Below are 24,177 nucleotides of genomic sequence, written 5' to 3'. Positions count from 1 at the left end.
CTCGGCCAATCTTTGTGTCATCCGCGAACTTACTGATCCTACCCCCCACATAGTCATCTATGTCGTTTATATAAATGACAAACAATAGGGGACCCAGCACAGATCCCTGTGGTATGCCACTGGACACTGGCTTCCAGTCACTAAAACAGCCGTCTGTCATCACTCTCTGTCTCCTACAGCTAAGCCAATTTTGAATCCACCTTATCAAGTTACCTTGTATCCCATGTGCATTTGCTTTCTTGATAAGTCTCCCATGTGGGACCTTGTCAAAGGCTTTGCTGAAATCCATGTAAACTACATCAACTGCACTACCCTCATCTACACACCTGGTCACATGCTCAAAAAATTTAATCAAATTTATTAGGCATGACCTCCCTCTGACAAAGCCATGCTGACTATTCCTAATCAAATTTTGCCTCTCCAAGTGGTGATAGATTCTCTCCTTCAGAATTTTCTCCAATAGTTTCCCTTCCACTGACATGAGACTCACTGGTCTGTAGTTCCCTGGCTTATCTCTACAACCTTTCTTGAATAGTGGGACCACATTAGCTGTTCTCCAGTCCTCTGGCACCTCCCCCGTGGCCAGAGAGGAATTAAAAATTAGGGTCAGAGCCCCTGCAATCTCCACCCTCGCCTCCCACAGCATCCTGGGACACAAATCGTCCAGACCTGGAGATTTGTCCATTTTTAAGCCTTCCAAAACCTCCAATACCTTGTCACTCCCTATGACAATTTGCTCAAGAACCTCACAATCTTTCTCTCTAATTTCCATATCTACATCCTCATTCTCTTGGGTGAAGACAGATGTGAAGTATTCATTCAATACCCTACCAATGTCCTTTGGCTCCACCCACAAATTTCCCCCTTGGTCCCTAATGGGTCCTACTCTTTCCCTGGTTATCCTCTTCCCATTGATATACTTATAGAATATCTTGGGATTTTCCCTACTTTTACCAGCCAGAGCTTTCTCATATCCCCTCTTTGCTCTCCTAATTGCTTTCTTAAGCTCCATCCTACACTGTACTCTACTAATGCTTCCATTGATTTGCTCTCCTTGTATTTGCTAAAAGCCTTTCTTCTCCTTCTCATCGTACCCTGAATGTTTCTGGTCATCCATGGTTCTCTGGGCCTATTCCTCCCCATTACCCTCGAGGGAACATGTTGGGCCTGTACCCTCCCCATTTACTTTTTGAATGTCCCCCACTGCTCTTCTGTAGATTTCCTGACAAGTAACTCTTTCCTGTCTACCTTGGCCAGATCCTGCCTTATTTTACTAAAATTCGCTCTCCCCCAATCCAAAACCTTTTTTTGCAACTTGTCTATTTATTTCTCCATAACAAGCTTAAATTGTACCATGTTGTGGTCGCTATCACCAAAATGCTCCCCCACCAACACATCAACCACCTGAGCATATTGAGCTTCATTCCCCAGAATTAGGTCCAGCACTGCACCCTCCCTTGTTCGATCCTTTACATATTGAGCTAAAATGTTCTCCTGTATACATTTTAAGAACTCCACTCCATCTAAGCCCTTAACACAATGACTATCCCAATTAATGTTGGGAAAGTTGAAATCACCTAATATAATTACCCTATTATTTTTACACACCTCTGCAAATTGCTCACATATTTGCTCCTCAATTTCCCGCTGACTATCTGGGGGTCTATAATAAACACCTAGCAATGTGGCTGTCCCTTTTTTATTCCTAAACTCTACCCATAAAGCTTCATTTGATGCCCCCTCTAAGATATCATCTCTCCTTACTGCAGTAACTGACTCCTTAACTAATATTGCAATGCCCCCTCCTCTTTTACCCCCTCCTCTGTCTCGCCTGAAGATTCTATATCCCGGCATATTGAGCTGCCAATCCTGCCCCTCCCTCAACCATGTCTCCGTGATGGCTGCGATATCACAATTCCACGTGTCAATCATTGCCATTAACTCATCCGTTTCACCTGTCATACTCCTGGCATTAAAGTAGAGGCCTTCCATCCTGGTCTTACTCCCTTGAAACTTACTTCCGCTGTATTCCCTCTGACTTGTTTGCTTTCCTGTGTTTAGCTGTGTACCTATTCTGCTCGGATTCTGCATCCCCTCCCCCTGCCAAATTAGTTTAAACTCCTCCCAACAGCACTAGCAAACCCGCCAGCAAGGATGTTAGTTCCCCTCTGGTTCAGATGTAGACCGTCCCGCTTGTACAGGTCCCACCTTCCCCAGAAAGGTTCCAGTGGTCCAGTAATCTAAAACCCTCCCTCCTGCATCAACTCTTAAGCCACACATTCATCTGTGCTATTCTCCTATTTCTATACTCGCTAGCACGTGGCACTGGGAGTAATCCAGAGATTACAACCTGAGAGGTCCTGCTTTTTAGTCTACTGCCTAACTCCCTGAATTCTTGATGCAAGACCTCATCCCTCTTTCTACCTATGTCATTGGTAACAACATGTACCATGACCTCTGCCTCATCACCCTCCCCCTTCAGGATGCCCTGCAGCTGTTCAGTGACATCCCGGACCCTGGCACCAGGGAGGCAACACACCATCCTGGAGTCACGTTGACGGCCACAGTAGCGCCTATCTGTTCCCCTGACTATAGAATCCCCTATTACTATTGCTCTTCCTCTCTTTCCCCCTTCTTGTGCAGACAGGCTGCTTGTGTTGCCAGAAGCTTGGCTCTGTCCGCACTCCCTGGAGGAACCAGTCTCATCAGCCTCCAAAATGGAATACCGATTTGCAAGCGGGACCCCAGGGGACTCCTGAACTACCTGCCTGATTCTCTTGGACTGCCTGGTGGTCACCCATTCCCTTCCTTCCTCAAGTCCCTTCAGCTGCAGTGTGAGCACCTCTCTATATGTGCTATCCACAATGCTCTCAGACCAGCGGATGCTCCACAGTGTTTCCAGCCGCTGTTCCAGCTCTGAAACCCGAGTTTTCAGGAGCTGCAGCTGGCCACACTTCCTGCACACATGCTGGTCCCGGGGACTGGAAATGTTCCCGGATTCCCACATGCAGCAAGAGGAGCAAACCACGGCTTTAAGCTCTCCTGCCATGACTAAACCCTTTAAATTTATAACTATAGAAGATTATAATTAAAAAAACAATTAAGTCTTGCAAAAACAATGAAGCACAATTCAATCCACTTTGAAAAATACCCACCAGGACTTACTCACCAGTCAGTTATGCTCTTTGGAAGCTCTCAGCTCCTCTCACTCTGAGGACAGGTAGGAAATGAAAGGAGCTCCTCACTCCCTCCTCACTGAATTTCCTCAGTTACCAAACCTCCACTATAGCACTCTAATGCAATCCAAGTCAGCACTGTAAGATGGCCCACTTTTATACTGACTGACTGTAGCCCCTGAAAACTGGTTTAAGCCAATTCTCTAATTAACAAGATGCAGCTGCAAGCAGAGCCTGAGTGAAACCTGTTTAAAGCTGGTCTAAAACTCACCTTCTCCAACCCTAACAGCAACTGTTAAATTAATCTGCTAAATAAAAGACAGATTAGACTCAAGATAAAATTAACCCTTAATTATCATCAGTTACCAAACTTCCACTGTCGCACTCTAATGCAACCCAAGTCAGCACTCCAGTGCAAAAAAAAAACTTTTCTTTGGTAGGTGGAAATGTATCTTGATATGTTGTGACCGATGGAGTAGTGGGACTGAATTAACAGTGCATTACTCCCGCCTTGGTCATAACAACACCACATCAACTTCATTACCCTCAACAACCCTCCGTTACTTCAACAAAAAACTCAATCAAATTTCTTAAACACGATTTGTCTTTAGCAAATCTGTGCTGACTCCTTAATTAATCCACATTTGTCCAAGTAACTGTTAATTTTGTCTCGAATCGTCGTTTGTAAAAGCTTCCCCATCACTGAGGTTAAACAGAATGGCCTGTAGTTGCTGGGTTTAACTGTTTTATCTGTTCTGTTTCTTCTGTCTTACAGCAGATGGTGGGTGAACGATGCAGCTGGACCAGGATGTATTGTGTGTTACAGGGAACAAAGCTTTTCTTTTACTACTCTCCAGAGGAAGTAGAGGCTAAAGTGGAGGCTGCTTTCACCATTGCAATAAATAAGGTATTTTGCGATAGAATTTCCATGGGAAATTTCCATGGGAGCTTTTGACATTTTCCTACAACTCTGAAATCTCAGAATTGGCATAAATAACCATTTCTGCTGTCACCCCAGGATTTGCACCAATTCATTGCTCAAGTTAGGGTGAAATTGCGTGAGTCCATAAGCCTTGCTTCATGCAGATATGATCAGGGCATCAAGCACGAGATACTTGCAGGAGCATCGAGCACAGGGAGGTTTCTGGGGGCATCGGGCAGGGGTAATCAATAGGAGCTTCAAGCAGGTGGTGGGTGTCTGGGAATATTGAGCAAGCATTCAGAGGAATTGAGAGAAGGTATTGAGGCTTTGATCTGGGTGCCTCGGTCACCAAGTGAAGGGTCGCTGCAGTGTTGGGCAAGTGGTCTCAGGGTTGCCTGAGGAGTCAAGCCTTCGACTCCATGAACTTCAACTTTAAAGAACAATTTCAAGAACACAAGAAATAGGAGCAGACGTAGACCTTTTTTCCCACCGAGCCTGCTCCGCTATTCAATATGATCATGGCTGATCTTGGGCTTCAATTCTACTTTCCTGCCCACTCCCCATATCTCTTGATTCTCTGTGATACCAGAAATCTATCTGAAATGTATTCAATGATGGAGCATCCACAACCCTCTGAGGTAGAGAATTCCTTTGAAGGAAGTAATTTCTCCTCATCTCAGTCCTGAATGATTAGCCGCTTACCCTGAGACTATGTCACCATGTTTTAGATTCCCTGACCAGTGGGAACAATCTCTCAGTTTCTACCCTATCAAGCCCTTTCAGAATTTTGTATGTCTCAATTAGATCACCTCTTATTCTTCTAAACTCCAGAGAATATAGGCCCAATTTACTCAGCCTCTCATGATGGGACATCCCCCTCATCCCAGGGACCAAATAAAGAACGAACAAAGAACAGTACAGCACAGGAACAGGCCATTCGGCCCTCCAAGCCTGCCGAAACTAACACCTTCTGCACTTCCGGGGTCCATATCCCTCTATTCCCTTCCTATTCATATATTTGTCAAGATGTCTCTTCAACGTCGCTATCGTATCTGCTTCCACCACCTCCCCTGGCAGCAAGTTCCAGGCACTCACCACCCTCTGTATAAAAAACTTGCCTCGCACATCCCCTCTAAACTTTGCCCCTCGCACCTTAAACCTATGTCCCCTAGTAACTGACTCTTCCACCCTGGGAAAAAGCTTCTGACTATCCACTCTGTCCATGCCGCTTATAACTTTGTAAACCTCTAACATGTCGCCCCTCCACCTCCGTCGTTCCAGTGAAAACAATCCGAGTTTTTCCAACCTCTCCTCATAGCTAATGCCCTCCAGACCAGGCAACATCCTGGTAAACCTCCTCTGTACCCTGTCCAAAGCCTCCACGTCCTTCTGGTAGTGTGGCGACCAGAATTGCACGCAGTATTCTAAGTGTGGCCTAACTAAGGTTCTGTACAGCTGCAACATGACTTGCCAATTTTTATACTCTTTGCCCCGACCGATGAAGGCAAGCATGCCATATGCCTTCTTGACTACCTTATCCACCTGCATTGCCACTTTCAGTGACCTGTGGACCTGTACGCCCAGATCTCTCTGCCTGTCAATACACCGAAGAGTTCTGCCATTTACTGTATACCTCCCACCTGCATTAGACCTTCCAAAATGCATTACCTCACATTTGTCCGGATTAAACTCCATCTGCCATTTCTCCGCCCAAGTCTCCAACTGATCTATATCCTGCTGTATCCTCTGACAATCCTCATCAGTATCCGCAACTCCACCAACCTTTGTGTCGTCCGCAAACTTACGAATCAGACCAGCTACATTTTCCTCCAAATCATTTATATATACTACAAACAGCAAAGGTCCCAGCACTGATCCCTGCGGAACACCACTAGTCACATCCCTCCATTCAGAAAAACACCCATCCACTGTTACCCTCTGTCTTCTGTGACTGAGCCAGTTCTGTATCCATCTTGCCAGCTCACCTCTGATCCCGTGTGACTTCACCTTTTGTACCAGTCTGCCATGCGGGACCTTGTCAAAGGTTTTACTGAAGTCCATATAGATAACATCCACCGCCCTTCCCTCATCAATCATCTTCATCACTTCCTCAAAACAAATCAGTAAATCTTCACTGCACTGCCTCCAATGCAAGTATATCCTTTCTTAAATGTGGAGACCAAAACTGCACACAGTATTCCAGGTGCGGTTCACTAAAGCCCTCTACAATTTTAGCAAGACTTCTTTATTCCTGTACTTCAATATCCTTGCAATAAAGGCCAACATGCCATTTGCCTTCCTAATAGTCTGCTGCACTTGCATGTTAACTTTGTGTGTTCCTTGTACGAGTTCCCCCAAGTCTCTCTGAACATCAACACTTACCAGTTACACACCTTTTAAAAAATATTCTGCTTTTCTATTTTTACAACCAAAGTGAACAACTTCACACTTCCCTACATTATACTCCATTTGCCATCTTGTTGCCCACTCACTTACCCTGTCTATAACTCTTTGTAGCCTCTCTATATCCTCCCCACAGCTTACCTTTCCACTGAGCTTTGTATCATCAGCAAACTGAGATACATTACTCTCTGTCTCTTCATCCAAGTCATTAATATAGAGTGTAAATAGCTGAGACCCCAGCACTGATCCTTGCAGCACCCCACTATTCATGCCTGCCAACTTGAAAATGCCCCATGTATGACCACTCTCTGCTTCCTGTCTGTTAACCAATCCTCTATCCACACTAATATATTACTGCCAGCACCATGAGCCCTTATCTTGCCTATTAATCTGTTATGTGGCACATTATCGAATGCCTTTTGAAAATCCAGGTATACTACATCTACAGGTTCCCCTTTACCCTACTGGTTACATCTTCAAAAAACTCTAATAAATTTGTCAAATGGGCTCCTTTTAGTAAAACCATGCTGACTTGTTCAAATGATACTATGCTTTTCCAAGTGCAATGTTACGCCTTCTTTAATAATAGTTTCCAGCCTCTTCCCAACTACCGACTTGCCTATAGTTCCCTGTTTTCTCTCTACCTCCTTTCTTGAAAAGCGGCATAACATTTGCCAAGTTCCAATCTAACGGGACCACTCCTGAATCTAAGGAATTCTGGAAAATTATAGCCAGCGTATCCACTATCTCTGCAGCCATCTGGTCCTGGGAAATTGTCAGATTTTAGTCCCTCAAATTTCGCCAATACTTTTTGTGGATTGATATGAATATCCTTAATTTCCTCACTCTTTTTAGCCCCTAGGTTACTGTCTATTTCTGATCATAGATCATAAGAACTAGGAGCAGGAGTAGGCTGTCCAGCCCCTCGAGCCTGCTCCACCATTCAATAAGATCATGGCTGATCTTTTCGTGGACTCAGATCCACTACCCGCGCTCCCACAGTATCCCTTAATTCCTTTATTGTTCAAAAAGATATCTACCTTAGCTTCAAAAACGTTTACTGAAGAAGCGTCAACTACTTCACTGGGCAAGGAATTCCATAGATTAACAACCCTCTGGGTGAAGAAGTTCCTTCTTAATTCAGTCCTAAATCTGCTCCCTCTAATCTTGAGGCTATGCCCTCTTGTCCTAGCTTCACCTGCCAGTGGAAACATCCTCTCTACTTGTATCTTATCTATTCCCTTCATGATTTTATATTTTTCTATAAGATCCCCCCTCATTCTTCTGAATTCCAATGAATATAATCCCAATCTACTCAGTCTCTCCTCATAAGCCAACCCCCTCAACTCCGGAATCAACCTAGTGAACCTCCTCTGCACCCTCTCAGTACATCCTTTCTCAAGTAAGGAGACCAAAACTGCACACAGTACTCCAGGTGCGGCCTCACCAGTACCTTATACAGCTGCAACATAACCTCTCTGCTTTTAAACTCAATCCCTTTAGCAATGAAGGAGAAAATTCCATTTGCCTTCCTAATTACTTGCTGTACCTGCAGACCAACCTTCTGCGATTCATGCACAAGGACACCTAGGTCCCTCTGCATAGCAGCATGCTGCAACTTTTTAGCATTCAAGTAATAATCCTTTTTACTGTTCCTCCTACCGAAATGAATGACTTCACATTTATTAACATTGTATTCCATCTGCCAGACCTTTGCCCACTCACTCAATGTATCTATGTTCCTCTGCAAAGTTTCACAGTCATCTGCACACTTTGCTCTGCCACTCATCTTAGTGTCATCTGCAAACTTTGACACCCTACACGTGGTCCCCAACTCCAAATCATCTATATAAATTGTAAATAATTGCGGTCCCAACACCGATCCCTGAGGCACACCACTAGTGACTGATTGCCAACCAGAATAGCACTCATTTATCCCCACTCTCTGCTTCCTGTTAGTTAACCAATCCTCTATCCATGCTAATACTTTACCCCTAATGCCATGCATCCTTATCTTATGCAGCAGCCTCTTGTGCGGCACCTTGTCGAAGGCCTTTTGGAAATCTAGGTACACCACATCCACTGGGTCCCCATTGTCCACCTTGCTCGTAATGTCATCTTAGAATTCCAAAAGATTTGTCAAGCATGACCTGCCCTTCATGAACCCATGCTGCGTCTGCCCAACGGGACAGTTTCTATCGAGATGCCCTGCTATTTCTTCCTTGATAATAGACTGAAGTATCTTCCCCACTACAAAGGTTAAGCTAACCGGTCTATAATTCCCCATCTTTTGTCTACCTCCCTTTTTAAACAGTGGCGTCACATCTGCTGTTTTCCAATCTGCTGGGACTACCCCAGAGTCCAGCGAATTTTGGAAAATTACCGCCAGTGCACCTGCTATTTCTCCCGCTATCTCTTTTAGTACCCTGGGATGCATTCCATCAGGGCCAGGAGACTTATCAATCCTTAGCTCCATTAGCTTGCCCAACACTACCTCTTCCGTAATAATGATTGTTTCCAGGTCCTCACCTACGTTCGTCTCTTTGTCAATTACTGGCATGTTATTAATGTCCTCCACTGTGAAGACCGATACAAAATACCTGTTCAATGCCTCGGCCATTTCATCATATCCCATAACTAAATTCCCCTTCTCATCCTCTAAAGGACCAACGTTTACTTTAGCTTTCGTTTTATATATTTATAGAAACTTTTGCTATCAGTCTTTATATTCTGTGCTAGTTTTTTCTCATGTTCTATCTTACTTTTCTTTATATCTCTTTTTGTGGCTTTCTGTTGACCTTTAAAGTTTTCCCAATCTTCTAGTTTCATGCTGTTTTTGGCCACTTTGTATGCCTTCTCTTTCAATTTGATAGCCTCCCTTATTTCCTTAGACACCCATGGCAGATTACCCCTTTTCTTCCAGTCCTTCCTTTTCACTGGAATATACTTTTGCTGAGCACTTTGAAAAATTGCTTTGAAAGTCCTCCACTGCTCGTCAACTGTCCCACCATAAAATCTTTGTTTCCAGTCTACTTTAGCCAAGTCCCCCTTGTTCAAGCACAGGACCCTGGTATTGGATTTTATCTTCACACTCTCCATCTGTATTTTAAATTCAACCATACTGTGATCACTCCTTCCAAGAGGATCCCTAACTATGAGGTCATTAATTATTCCTGTCTCATTACACAGGACTAGATTTAGGATAGCTTGCTCCCTCGTCGGTTCCATTACATACTGTTCAAGAAAACTATCACGGATACACTCAACGAATTCCTCCTCAAGGCTACCCTGACTGAGCTGGTTCGACCAATCTACATGTAGATTAAAATCCCCCATGATAATTGCCGTACCATTTTTACAGGCATTAGTTATTTCTTTGTTTATTGCGCGCCCCAATGGGATGTTATTATTTGGTGGCCTATAGACTACGCCTATCAATGACTTTTTCTTCTTAGAGTTTCTAATTTCCACCCAAATGGATTCAACCTCATTCTCCATAGAACCTATATCATCTCTCAGCACCGCCCTGATGTCGTCCTTGAATATCAGAGCTACACCACCTCCCTTACCTTCCTGTCTGTCCTTCCGAATAGTCTGGTACCCCTGGATATTTAACTCCCAGTCGTGACCAACCTGTAACCATGTCTCCGTAATGGCTACCAAATCATATTCATTCGCGATGATTTGTGTCGTTAACTCATCAACCTTGTTACGAATGCTACAAGCATTCAGGTAAAGTGTCCTTTATGCTAGCTTTCTTACCCTCATGATCCCCAACATCTCTAATAATAACTCCTGAGTTATCCTTCCTTTCTGCTTCTTTCATAGTCTGCCTTGAACTTAAACCCTCCTGCACACATGTTAACCTGCTGCTTACCTTTTTATTTACCATCATACTCCCTGTCGTTTTCCCTTTCCCTTCCCCCCGAGTCACTAGTTTAAAGTCCTAGAGACCACCCTATTTATCCTTTTCGCTAGAACACTGGTTCCAGATCGGTTCAGGTGGAGACTGTCCCATCGGTACAGATCCCCCTGGTTCCAAAACTGATGCCAATGCCCCCATGAAATGGAACCCCTCTTTTCCACACCACTCCCTTAGCCACGTGTTTACTTCCCTAATATTCTTATCCCGAAGCCAATTTGCACGTGGCTTGGGCAGTAATCCGGAGATTATGACCCTCGAGAACCTGTTCCTTAATTTCGTTCCTACTGCTTTATAATCCCCAAACAGGTCCTCCATCCTAGCCTTGCCTATATTGTTAGTCCCAAAGTGGACCACAACAACTGGATCCTCCCCCTCCCGCTCCAATATCCTTTCAAGCCAGTCAGAGATGTCCTGCACCCTGGCACCGTGCAGGCAACACACCATGCGGGACTCCCAATCCGGCTTGCAAAGGATACTATCTATCCCCCTAATTATAGAATCCCCTATAACTACCACTTGTCTTTTTGCTCCCCCCTCTTGAATGGCCTTCTGCACCATGGTGCCATGGTCAGTTGGCTCATCCTCCCCGCAGCCCTTTTCCTCATCCACACAGGGAGCTAGTATCTCGTACCTGTTGGATAAGGTCAAAGGCTGAGGCTCCTCCACTCCTGAACTCAGGATCCCTCTCCCTGCCTCACTTGCAATCACACCCTGTTGTCCCTGATCACTAACTGAATTTGAATTACTTAATATACCAGGTGTGACTGCCTCCTGAAACAAAACGTCCAGGTAACTCTCTCCCTCCCGGATGTGCCGCACTGTTTGAAGCTCAGATTCCAGATCATCAACTCTGAGCCGGAGTTCTTCCAGCAACCAACACTTGCTGCAGATGTGGTCCCTGCCGTTCACAATGGGGACAGCCAGCTCCCACATCATACAGCTACAGCACATCACCTGCCCAGCCACCTCTACTTAGTTAATTACTTTATTACTTTATATAAATTTATGAGTTAAATACTTTCTGATACTTCTCTGCTATGGTCTTTTTCAAATAACCAATTAATAGATAAATCAAAAAAAGAAAGTAAAAAAAAGAAAGTAAATTTTTAACCAATCACACGATACAGAAGAAATAAAAAGCTTACCTTATCAACACACCAGAGTTCTTTTTTTTTGGTTAGAGGAGGAGGGCAGGTGGGAGACACTACACGTGTAGTGTCTCGGGTTCAGCCACTGCCCAAATATATAGGTTTGTACTTACCCAGCAGTCGCCTGGTCCGCCGAAACAAAAGGTAATTCACGGGTTTTGGCGTGTTTTTTTTGCAACCTCCGGTCCTGCTGCTCCTCGGGCTGCTCTGGCTCCTCTCTCTCTCTCTCTCTCTCATGGATTATTGGAAGGGATTCTGAGAGACAGGATTTATATGCATTTGGAAAGGCATGGTCTGATTAGGGATAGTCAGCATGGTTTTGTATGTGGGAAATCATGTCTCACGAATTTGATTGAGTTTTGAGGAGGTGACCAAGAGGATTGACGTGGGCAGGGTGATGGACGTTGTCTACATGGACTTTAGCAAGGCCTTTGACAAGGTCCCACATGGTAGGCTGGTCCAAAAGGTTTGAACACATGGGATCCAGGGTGAGCTAGCCAATTGGATACAAAATTGGCTTAGTGATAGGAGGCAGAGGGTGGTAGTGGAGGGTTGTTTTTGAGATTGGAGGCCGGTGACCAGTGGTGTGCCGCAGGGATCGGTGCTGGGCCCTCTGTTGTTTGTCATATATATTAATGACTTGGATGTGAATGTAAGGGGCATGATTAGTAAGTTTGCCGATGACACCAAAATTGGTGGTATAGTGGACAGTGAAGAAGGTTGTCTAAATTTACAACAGGATCTCGATCAACTGGAAAAGTGGGCAAGGGATTGACAAATGGAATTTAACGCAGCCAAGTGTGAAGTGATGCATTTTGGGAAGTTAAACCAGGGCAGGACAGAAACAGTGAATGGCAGGGCCCTGGGGAGTGTTGTTGAGCAGAGAGACCTTGGGGTGAGTACATAGTTCCCTGAAAGTGGCAACACAGGTAGACAGGGCGGTGAAGAAGGCGTATGGCATGCTTGCCTTCATCGGCCGAGGCATTGAGTACAAAGAGTTGGGACGTCATGTTACAGTTGTACATAACATTGGTTAGGCTGCATTTGGAGTACTGTGTACAGTTCTGGTCGCCGCACTACATAAAAGATGTGATTAAGCTAGAGAGGGTGCAGAAAAGATTGTTTCTGGATGTTGCCTGGTTTGGAGGGCTTGAGTTATAAAGAGAGATTGGATAGGCTGGGTCTGTTTTCCCTGGAGCGAAGGAGGCTCAGAGGGGACATGATAGAGGTATATAAAATGTTGAGAGGCATAGATAGGGTAGATAGCCAGAGTCTGTTTCCCATGGTCGGGGTGACTAAAACTAGAGGTCATAAATTTTAGGTGAGAGGGAGGAGGTTTGAAGGGGATCAAAGGGGTAAATTTATCACACAAAGAATAGTAGGTATCTGGAATGAGCTGCCTGAGGAGGTGGTGGAGGCAGGAACAGTAGCGACATTTAAGAGGCATCTGGACAGGTACTTGAATGAGCAAGGCACAGAGGGATATGGAATTAATGCAGGCAGGTGGGATTAGTATAGATAGGCATTATGGTCGGCATGGACGCGGTGGGCCGAAGGGCCTGTTTCTATGCTGTACGACTCTATGACTCTATCTATGACTCTATGACTAGACTGGCTAGATGCAGGGAGGATGTTCCCAATGGCTGGGGTGTCCAGAACCAAGGGTCACAGTCTCAGGATACGGGCTATGCCATTTAGAACTGAAATGAGGAGAAATTACTTCACTCAGAGGGTGATGAACCTGTGGAATTCTCTACCGCAGAAGGCAGTGGAGGCCAAGTCATTAAATATATTCAAGAAGGGGATAGATATATTTCTCAATGCCAGAGGGATCAAGGGATATGGGGAGAAAGTGGGAACAGAGTACTGAATTAGATGATCAACCATGATCTTTTTATGAATGGCGGAGCCGAACCTAAGGGCTGAATTGCCTGCTCCTGCTCCTATTTTTCTATTTTCACTGTTCAATCTAGACTGGGTATGCAGCAGGGGGTGAGGGAACCAAAAAGAGGGAAAAACATACTTGACCTCGTGCTCACTAGTCTGCCTGCCGCAGATGCATCTGTCCATGACAGTATTGGTAGGAGTGACCACCGCACAGTCCTTGTGGAGACTAAGTCCCGCCTTCACATTGAGGATACCCTCCAATGTGTTGTGTGGCACTACCAGTATACAGTAAATGGCAGAACCCTTAGGAGTATTGACAGGCAGAGAGATCTGGGCGTACAGGTCCACAGGTCACTGAAAGTGGCAACGCAGGTGGATAAGGTAGTCAAGAAGGCATACGGCATGCTTGCCTTCATCGGTCGGGGCATAGAGTATAAAAATTGGCAAGTCATGCTGCAGCTGTACAGAACTTTAGTTAGGCCACACTTAGAATCTTGCAGGCAATTCTGGTCGCCACACTACCAGAAGGACATGGAGGCTTTGGAGAGGGTACAGAAGAGGTTCACCAGGATGTTGCCAGGATGTTGCCTGATCTGGAGGGCATTAGCTATGAGGAGAGGTTGGAAAAACTCGGATTGTTTTCACTGGAACGACGGAGGTGAAGGGGCGACATGATAGAGGTTTACAAAGTTATGAGCGGCATGGACAGAGTGGATAGTCAGAAGCTTTTTCCCAGGGTGGAAGAGTCAGTTACGAGGGGACATAGGTTTAAGGTGAGAGGGGCAAAGTTTAGAGGGGATGTGCGAGGCAGGTTTTTTACACAGAGGGTGGTGAGTGCCTGGAACTTGCTGCCAGGGGAGGTGGTGGAAGCAGATACGATAGCGACGTTTAAGAGACATCTTGACAAATACATGAATAGGAAGGGAATAGAGAGATATGGGCCCCGGAAGTGCAGAAGGTTTTAGTTTAGGCAGGCATCAAGATCGGCGCAGGCTTGGAGGGCCGAATGGCCTGTTCCTGTGCTGTACTGTTCTTTGTATCACCGTGCTAAATGGGATAGATTTCGAACAGATCTAGCAATGCAAAACTGGGCATCCATGAGGCGCTGTGGGCCATCAGCAGCAGCAGAATTGTACTCAACCACAATCTGTAACTTCATGGTCCGGCATATCCCCCACTCTACCATTACCATCAAGCCATGAGACCAACCCTGGTTCAATGAAGAGTGCAGGAGAACATGCCAGGAGCAGCACCAGGCATACCTCAAAATGAGGTGTCAACCTGGTGAAGCTGCAACACAGGGCTATCTGCGTGCCAAACTGCGTAAGCAGCATGCAATAGACAGAGCTAAGCGATCCCATAACCAATGGATCAGATCTAAGCTCTGCAGTCCTGCCACATTCAACCATGAATGATGGTGGACAATTAAACAACTAACTGGAGGAGGTGGCTCCACAAATATGACCATCCTCAATGATGGGGGAAGCCCAGCACATCAGTGCGAAAGATAAGGCAGAAGCATTTGCAACAATCTTCAGCCAGAAGTGCCAAGTTGATGATCCATCTCGGCCTCTTCCTGAAGTCCCCAGCATCACAGATGCCAGACTTCAGCCAATTCGATTCACTCCGCGTGATATCAAGAAACGACTGAAGGCACTGGATACTGCAAAGTCTATGGACCCTGACAATGTTCCGGCAATAGTACTGAAGACCTGTGCTCCAGAACTTGCCACGCTCCTAGTCAAGCTGTTCCAGTACAGCTACAACACTGGCATCTACCCTGCAATGTGGAAAATTTCCCAAGTATGTCCTGTACACAAAAAGCAGGACAAGTCCAACCCGGCCAATTACCACCCCATCAGCCTACTCTCAATCATCAGTAAAGTGATGGAAGGTGTCATCAACAGTGCCATCAAGCAGCACTTGCTTCACAATAACCTGCTCAGTGACGCTCAGTTTGGGTTCCGCCAGGGCAACTCAGCTCCTGACCTCATTACAGCCTTGGTTCAAACATGGACAAAAGAGCTGAACTCAAGAGGTGAGGTGAGAGTGACTGCCAAAGAACAAAGAACAAAGATAATTACAGCACAGGAACAGGCCCTTCGGCCCTCCAAGCCTGCGCCGATCCAAATCCTCTCTCTAAACATGTTGCCTATTTTCTAAGGTTCTGTATCTCTTTTCTTCCTGCCCATTCATGTATCTGTCTAGATACATCTTAAAAGACGCCATTGTGCCCGCATCTACCACCTCCGCTGGCAACGCGTTCCAGGCACCCACCACCCTCTGCGTAAAGAACTTTCCACGCATATCCCCCCTAAACTTTTCCCCTTTCACTTTGAACTCGTGTCCTCTAGTAATTGAATCCCCCACTCTGGGAAAAAGCCTCTTGCTATCCACCCTGTCTATACCTCTCATGATTTTGAACACAATTTGAAATCAAGGCAGCATTTGACGGAGTATGGCATCGAGGAGCCCTAGCAAAACTGAGGTCAATGGGAATCGGGGAAAACCCTCCGCTGGCTGGAGTCATACCTAGCGTGTCCTTGATAAGTATGTACCTGTGAGGCAGGGAGGAAGTTTTCGAGCGAGGGAGCCGTGGTTTACTAAAGAAGTTGAAGTGCTTGTCAAGAGGAAGAAGAAGGCTTATGTTAGGATGAGACGTGAAGGCTCAGTTAGGGCGCTTGAGAGTTACAAGCTAGCCAGGAAGGATCTAAAGGGAGAGCTAAGAAGAGCAAGGAGAGGACACAAGAAGTCATTGGCGGATAGGATCAAGGAAAACCCTAAGGCTTTCTATAGGTATATCAGGAATAAAAGAATGACTACAGTTAGATTAGGGCCAATCAAGGATAGTAGTGGGAAGTTGTGTGTGGAATCAGAGGAGGTAGGGGAAGTGTTAAATGAATATTTTGCATTAGTATTTACAGTAGAGAAAGAAAATGTTGTCGAGGAGAATACTGAGATTCAGGCTACTGGGCTAGATGGGATTGAGGTTCACAAGGAGGAGGTGTTAGCAATTTTGCAAAGTGTGAAAATAGATAAGTCCCCTGGGCCAGATGGGATTTATCCTAGGATTCTCTGGGAAGCTAGGGAGGAGATTGCAGAGCCTTTGTCCTTGATCTTTATGTCATCATTGTCGACAGGAATAGTGCTGGAAGACTGGAGGATAGCAAATGTTGTCCCCTTGTTCAAGAAAGGGAGTAGAGACAGCCCTGGTAATTATAGACCTGTGAGCCTTACTTCGGTTGTGGGTAAAATGTTGGAAAAGGTTATAAGAGACAGGATTTATAATCATCTTGAAAAGAATAAGTTCATTAGCAATAGTCAGCACGGTTTTGTGACGGGTAGGTCGTGCCTCACAAACCTTATTGAGTTTTTCGAGAAGGTGACCAAACAGTTGGATGAGGGTAAAGCAGTGGATGTGGTGTATATGGATTTCAGTAAGGCGTTTGATAAGGTTCCCCACGGTAGGCTTTTGCAGAAAATACGGAAGTATGGGGTGGAAGGTGATTTAGAGCTTTGGATCAGAAATTGGCTAGCTGAAAGAAGACAGAGGGTGGTGGTTGATGGCAAATGTTCATCCTGGAGTTTAGTTACTAGTGGTGTACCGCAAGGATCTGTTTTGGGGCCACTGCTGTTTGTCATTTTTATAAATGACCTGGAAGAGGGTGTAGAAGGGTGGGTTAGTAAATTTGCGGATGACACTAAGGTCGGTGGAGTTGTGGATAGTGCCAAAGGATGTTGTAGGGTACAGAGGGACATAGATAGGCTGCAGAGCTGGGCTGAGAGATGGCAAATGGAGTTTAATGCGGAAAAGTGTGAGGTGATTCACTTTGGAAGGAGTAACAGGAATGCAGAGTACTGGGCTAATGGGAAGATTCTTGGTCGTGTAGATGAACAGAGAGATCTTGGTGTCCAGGTGCATAAATCCCTGAAAGTTGCTACCCAGCTTAATAGGGCTGTTAAGAAGGCATATGGTGTGTTAGCTTTTATTAGTAGGGGGATCGAGTTTCGGAGCCACGAGGTCATGCTGCAGCTGTACAAAACTCTGGTAAGACCGCACCTGGAGTATTGCGTGCAGTTCTGGTCACCGCATTATAGGAAGGATGTGGAAGCTATGGAAAGGGTGCAGAGGAGATTTACTAGGATGTTGCCTGGTATGGAGGGAAGGTCTTACGAGGAAAGGCTGAGGGACTTGAGGTTGTTTTCGTTGGAGAGAAGGAGGAGGAGAGGTGACTTAATAGAGACATATAAGATAATCAGAGGGTTAGATAGGGTGGATAGTGAGAGTCTTTTTCCTCGGATGGTGATGGCAAACACGAGGGGACATAGCTTTAAGTTGAGGGGTGATAGATATAGGACAGATGTCAGAGGTAGTTTCTTTACTCAGAGAGTAGTAGGGGCGTGGAACGCCTTGCCTGCAACAGTAGTAGACTCGCCAACTTTAAGGGCATTTAAGTGGTCATTGGATAGACATATAGATGAAAATGGAATAGTGTCGGTCAGATGGTTTCACAGGTCGGCGCAACATCGAGGGCCGAAGGGCCTGTACTGCGCTGTAATGTTCTAATTTTAATTCTCGCGCAAAGGAAGATGGTTGTGGTTGTTGGAGGTCAATCATCTGAGCTCCAGGACATCACTGCAGGAGTTCCTCAGGGTAGTGTCCTGGGCCCAACCATCTTCAGCTGCTTCATCAATGACCATCCTTCAATCATAAGGTCAGAAGTGGGGATGTTCACTGATGATTGCACAGTGTTCAGCACCATTCGTGACTCCCCAGATACTGAAGCAGTCTTTGTAGAAATGCAGCAAGACCTGGACAATATCCAGGCTTGGGCTGATAAGTGGCAAGTAACATTTGCGCCACACAAGTGCCAGGCAATGACCATCTCCAACAAGAGAGAATCTAACCATCTCCCCATGACATTCAATGGCATTACCATCGCTGAATCCCCCACTATCAACATCCTAGAGGTTACCATTGACCAGAAACTGAACTGGAGTAGCCATATAAATACCGTGGCTATAAGAGCAGGTCAGAGGCTAGGAATCCTGAGGTGAGTAACTCACCTCCTGACTCCCCAAAGCCTGTCCACCATCTGCAAGGCACAACTCAGGAGTGTGATGGAATACTCTCCACTTGCCTGGATGGGTGCAGCTCCAACAACACTCAAGAAGCTCGACACCATCTCAGGACAAAGCAGCCCGCTTGATTGGCACCCCATCTACAAACATTCACTCCCTCCACCACCGACGCACAGTGGCAGCAGTATGTACCATCTACAAGATGCTCTGCAGCAATGCACCAAGGCTCCTTAGACAGCACCTTCCAAACCCGCAACCTCTCCCAACTAGAAGGACAAGGGCAGCAAATACATGGGAACACCACCAGCTGCAAGTTCCCCTCCAAGTCACACACCATCCTGACTTGTAACTATATCGCCGTTCCTTCACTGTCACTGGGTCAAAATCCTGGAACTCCCTTCCTAACAGCGCTGTGGGTGTACCTACCCCACATGGACTGCAGCGGTTCAAGAAGGCAGCTCACCACCACCTTCTCAAGGGCAATTAGGGATGGGCAATAAATGCTGGCTTAGCCAGTGATGCCCACATCTTATGATCACAAAAATCTTAATACTTTAGAAGTATAGAAAATGCAGGGGTGAAGGAAAAAAAGCTTAGAAAAGCAAAGAGAGGACGTGAAAAACTATTGCCAGGTAAAATCAAGGGAAACCCGAAGATGTTTTGTCACTACATTAAGAGCAAGAGGATAACTGAAGCAAGAGTAGGGCCTATCAGAGATGTACAATGGGACTTACACGTGGATGCAGAAGGGTTCTTAATGAGTTTTTTGTCTTTGTCTTTACTAAGGAGAGGGTTGATGCAGACATTGTAGTTAAAGAGGAGGAGTATGAAATATTAGATATGGGCGGTGCAGTGGTTAGCACCGCAGCCTCACAGCTCCAGTGACCCGGGTTCAATTCTGGGTACTGCCAGTGTGCAGTTTCCATGTTCTCCCTGTGTCTGCGTGGGTTTTCGCCGGGTGCTCCGGTTTCCTCCCACATGCCAAAGACTTGCAGGTTGATAGGTAAATTGGCCATTATAAATTGCCCCTTGTATTGGTAGGTGATAGGGGAATATAGGGACTTGTAGGGAATATGGGATTAGTGTAGGATTAGTGTAAATGGGTGGTTGATGGTCGGCACAGACTCGGTGGGCCGAAGGGCCTGTTTCAGTGCTGTATCTCTAAATAAATAAAAATAATAAATAAGCATAATGAGAGATGAAGTACTGGAGGGTCTGACATCCTTGAAAGTAGATAAATCGCCAGGTCTGGTTGTATGGCATCCCAGGTTGTTAAAGGAAGCCCGGGAGGAAATAGTGGATGCGCTGAGGATCATCTTCAAATCCTCACTGGATACGGGAGAGGTACCAGATGATTGGAGGACCGCGAATGTTATACTATTGTTTAAAAAGGGTGCGAGGGATAGGCCAAATAATTATAGGCCAAATAATTATAGGCCAAATAATTATAGGCCAAATAATTATAGGCCGGTCAGTCTGACCTCGGTGGTGGGTAAATTGTTGGAATCAATTCTGAGGGACAGGATAAACTGCCACTGAGAAAAGCAGGGATTAATCAGGGATATTCAGCGTGGATTTGTTAGGGGAGGGTCATGTCTTACTAATTTAATTGAATTCTTTGAGGAAGTAACAAGGAGGATTGATGAGGGTAGTTCAGTGGATGTGGTCTGTGTTGATTTTAGTAAGGCATTTAACAAGGTCCCACATGGCAGACTGGTCAGTAAAATGAAAGCCCATAGGATACAGGGGAATGTGGCAGGCTGGATCCAGAATTGGCTCAGGGCCAGGAAACAAAGGATAGTAGTCGACGGATGTTTTTGTGAATGGAAAGTGGTTTCCAGTGGCATTCCACAGGGCTCAGTGTTGGGTCCCCTGCAGATTGTGGTATATATTAATGATTTGGACTTCAATGTGGGAGGCATGATTGGGAAATTTGTAGATGACACAAAATTTCACCATGTAGTTGATAGTGAAGAGGATAGCTGTAGACTCCAGAATGATATCAATGGTTTGGCTGAGTGGGGGGAAAAGTGTCAAATGGAATTCAATCCAGAGAAGTATGAGGTAATGCATTTGGGGAGGGCAAATAAAGTGAGGGAATACACAATAAACGGAAGGATATTGAGAGGGGTAGAAGAAGTGAGAGACCTTGGAGTGAATGTCCACAGATCCTGATGGTGGCAGGACAGGTAGATAGAGTGGTGAAGAAGGCATATGGAATACTTTCCTTTATTGGCTGAGGTATAGAATACAAAAGCAGGGATGTGATGCTGGAACTGTATAAAACACTGGTTAGGCCACAGTTGGAGTATTGCGTACAGTTCTGGTCACCACATTACAGGAAGGACATAATTGCTCTAGAAAGAGCACAGAGGAGATTTACAAGAATGTTACCAGGACTTGAAAGCTGCAGCTATATGGTAAGATTGGATAGGCTAGAGTTGTTTTCTGTAGAACAGAGAAGGCTGAGGGATGACTTAATTAAGGTGTACAAATTTATGAGGGAATGTGAGATCCCCCACCTTCAATGTCTGGTGATCAAAAGTCCATTGTGGGTTGAATGCCAGGGAATGGCTGCTTTGCCCTTCCAAACACCGTTTGTTAATATGCAATATATTTTCTAGCCACGGCTGATCTGTTCAACAAGTCCTCCTCTCACTCCAGTAACAGTTTAAAATCAATGTTCGTGACAAAATTAATGTTGGCAGGTGGGGGCCTAGCATGACACCTTTCTTGCTACCTTGATCTGTTACCTTGTCATTTCCCTTTAATTTACTCAATCTTCACCGACATGATTACTTCCCACTTCTATTCAGTTTAAAGCCCTCTCTACTTCTCTAGTTATACGATTTGCTGGAACACTGATCCCAGCACGGTTCAGGTGAATTCCATCCCAATGGTACAGCTTCCACTTTCCCCAGTACTGGTGCCAGTGCCCCATGAACTGGAAACCGCTTCTCCATACCAGTCTTTGAGCCACGTATTCATTCCTCTAATCATATTTACCCTATGCCAATTTGCATGTGGCTCAGGTAATAATCCAGAGATTACCTTTGAAGTTAGGCTTTTTAATTTAGTACCGAGCTCCTCATACTCCCCATGCAGAACCTCTTTCCAGCCCTATCTATGTCGTATCCAGCGAGGGCTCTGGGGGCAACGAGCGGGTACTCTGGAGGTATCAAGTGGGAGTGTTAAGCATTGAGCAAGGAGTCTCGGGGCTTTGAGCAGCGGTCCTGGGGACATCAAGCAAAAGGTCTGGGGTTTGAGCAGGGATTCTTGGGGATCACGCAGGGGGTTTTTATCTCTGGTGTGTAATCTTGTAATTTTGAAACCACAGTAACCAAGGCTGCAGTTTGGAATTCCTGTAACCTTCCGAGGGGTATGTAAGGCTGGATGCTCACTTTTTGGGCACTGTTGCAACTGTTGAGAGCTCTCGGGTTCATTCCTGGCTTGGTGCTTGTTGCAATGTAGAACTTGCACAAAATGCCAAGAATAGGAGAATTCTGGGATGCTGACTCCAGGCACAGAAACTCAAATGCCCACTCACACCTTTACAGGCCTACATCAGAGGTTACTTTGGAGAGATTGTCACCTTCAACCAGTTTATTCTATGTAAGGCTTTTAAAGCCTCATACAATGAAAGAACTCGCAGAACAATTTGTCTTGTAATTTCGTAACATTTCTTGCTGTCTTTTTTAGCGATGTTCCAAATAAGTAAGGATATTTGATTACTGATTTTCTTCAATTTTTTCCGAATTTTAGGCCATTTGACGCTAAATATAGGTCCTGAAAAACTGGAAAAATCGGACTAATAATCCTTAGTCTCAGCCTCAATAGCTACTGGTGGAAAGGCAATTACCACCTCCAGCAAGAGAGAATGGAATCATTTCCCCTTGACATTTACAACAAAAAAACCTTTTGAAACAATGTCAGTTATCCTCTTCAGTTAGTGATTTGACAACCAATGCAAACAATCTTTCATTATTTGATTACGTTTATTCATGGCCTTCTCCTGTTTTTCAGCTACATAGGAACAGGAGTAGGCCATTCAGCCCGTCAAGCCTGCTCCACCATTCAATTAGATCATGGCTGATCATCTACCTCAATGCCACTTTCCCATGCTAGCCCCATATCTGCTGATGTCATTTGTCTCCAAATATCTATCGATTTCTGCTTTGAACACGCTCAATGATTGAGCTTCCACAGCCCTCTGGGGTAGAGAGTTCCACAGATTCACCATCATCTCAGTGTTAAATGGCCTGCCTGTTATTCTGAGATTATGCCCCCTGGTTCTAGACTCACCAGCCAGAGGAAACATCCTATCTACATCCATCCTGTCACGCCCTATTAGAATTTTGTAAGTTTCAGTGAGATCACCTCTCATTCTTTGAAACTCTGGAGAATACAGGCCCAGTCTCCTCAATCTCTCCTCATAAAACAATCCCCCCCATCCCAGGGATTAGTCTGGTGAACCTCCGTTGCACTCCCTCTATGGCAAATATATGCTTCTTTAGATAAGGAGACCAAAACTGTACACAATATTCCAGGTGCGGTCTCACCAAGGCTCTATACAATTGCAGCAAGACATCTTTACTCCTGTACTCGAAACCCCTTGCAATGAAGGCCAACATAACATTTGCCTTCCTAATTGCTTGCTGCACCTGCAAACTAGCTTTCAGTGACTCACGAACAAGGACACCCAGGTCTCTTTGGACATCAACACTTCCCAACATCTTACCATTTAAGAAATATTCTGTTTTTCTGTTTTTTCTACCCAAATGGATAACTTCACATTTATTCACATTATATTCCATCTGCCATGATCTTGCCCACTCACTTAGCCTGTCCAAATCCCCTTGAAGTCTCCTTGCATCCTCCTCACAACTTACACTCCCTCCTAGTTTTGTGTCATCAGCAAATTTGGAAATATTACAATTGGTCCCCACATCCAAATCATTTATATAGACTGTAAACAGCTGCAGCCCCAGCACTGATCTTTGCGGTACCCCACTAGTAACAGCCTGTCATCCTGAGAATGACCCATTTATTCCTTCTCTCTACTTTCTGTCTGTTAACCAATTCTTAATCCACACTTGTATATTACCCCCAATCACAGGTGCTCTAATTTTGTTCACTAACCTCTAACATTCTGCCCCTTAACTATATAATCCGTGTCAGTTTCCACATGTATGCTGACAACATGAAGCTACACCTCACCACCACATCTCACGTCTTCGGCACTGTTGTTCCACGCTAAATTGTTGGATTGCTTGTCAGACGTTCAGTCCTGCAAGAGTAGCAGTTTCTTCCAGTTAAATATTAGATTTTTTTAATTAGATTCATGAGATGTAGTCGTCTCTATTGCCAATCCTAATTCTCCTTGAGAAAGTGATGGTGAGTCACCTTCTCGAACCTCTGCAGTCCTTGTGGCAGGAGTTCCAGGCAAGTGGAGAGTATTCCATCACACTCCTGACTTGTGCCTTGTAGATGGTGGACAGGCTTTGGGGAGTCAGGAGGTGAGTTACTTGCCACAGGATTCCTAGCCTCTGACCTGCTCTTATAGCCACGGTATTTATATGGCTACTCCAGTTTAGTTTCTGGTCAATGGTAACCCCTAGGATGTTGATCGTGGGG

At 45.2% G+C, this 24,177-nt stretch overlaps 1 protein-coding gene across 1 annotated transcript in view; it reads left to right on the top strand.

The window, feature by feature from the left end:
• The window catches only part of LOC137363743 (rhotekin-like), a 159,010-nt gene extending 147,518 nt beyond the window's left edge, over positions 1-11,492 (top strand). The window contains exons 9-10 of the mRNA XM_068027344.1: positions 3,952-4,083; positions 11,185-11,492. Of these exons, the coding sequence (XP_067883445.1) occupies positions 3,952-4,083; positions 11,185-11,190 (138 nt within the window). The 3' untranslated portion in view covers positions 11,191-11,492. The remainder of the gene's footprint in view (positions 1-3,951; positions 4,084-11,184) is intronic.
• The last annotated feature ends 12,685 nt before the right edge of the window (positions 11,493-24,177 follow it).

Source organism: Heterodontus francisci, chromosome 1 (genome assembly GCF_036365525.1).
Source record: "Heterodontus francisci isolate sHetFra1 chromosome 1, sHetFra1.hap1, whole genome shotgun sequence".
Lineage (NCBI taxonomy): Eukaryota > Metazoa > Chordata > Chondrichthyes > Heterodontiformes > Heterodontidae > Heterodontus > Heterodontus francisci.
Note: the sequence above shows the minus strand (reverse complement) of the source record. Positions and strands in the feature narration are given on the sequence as shown.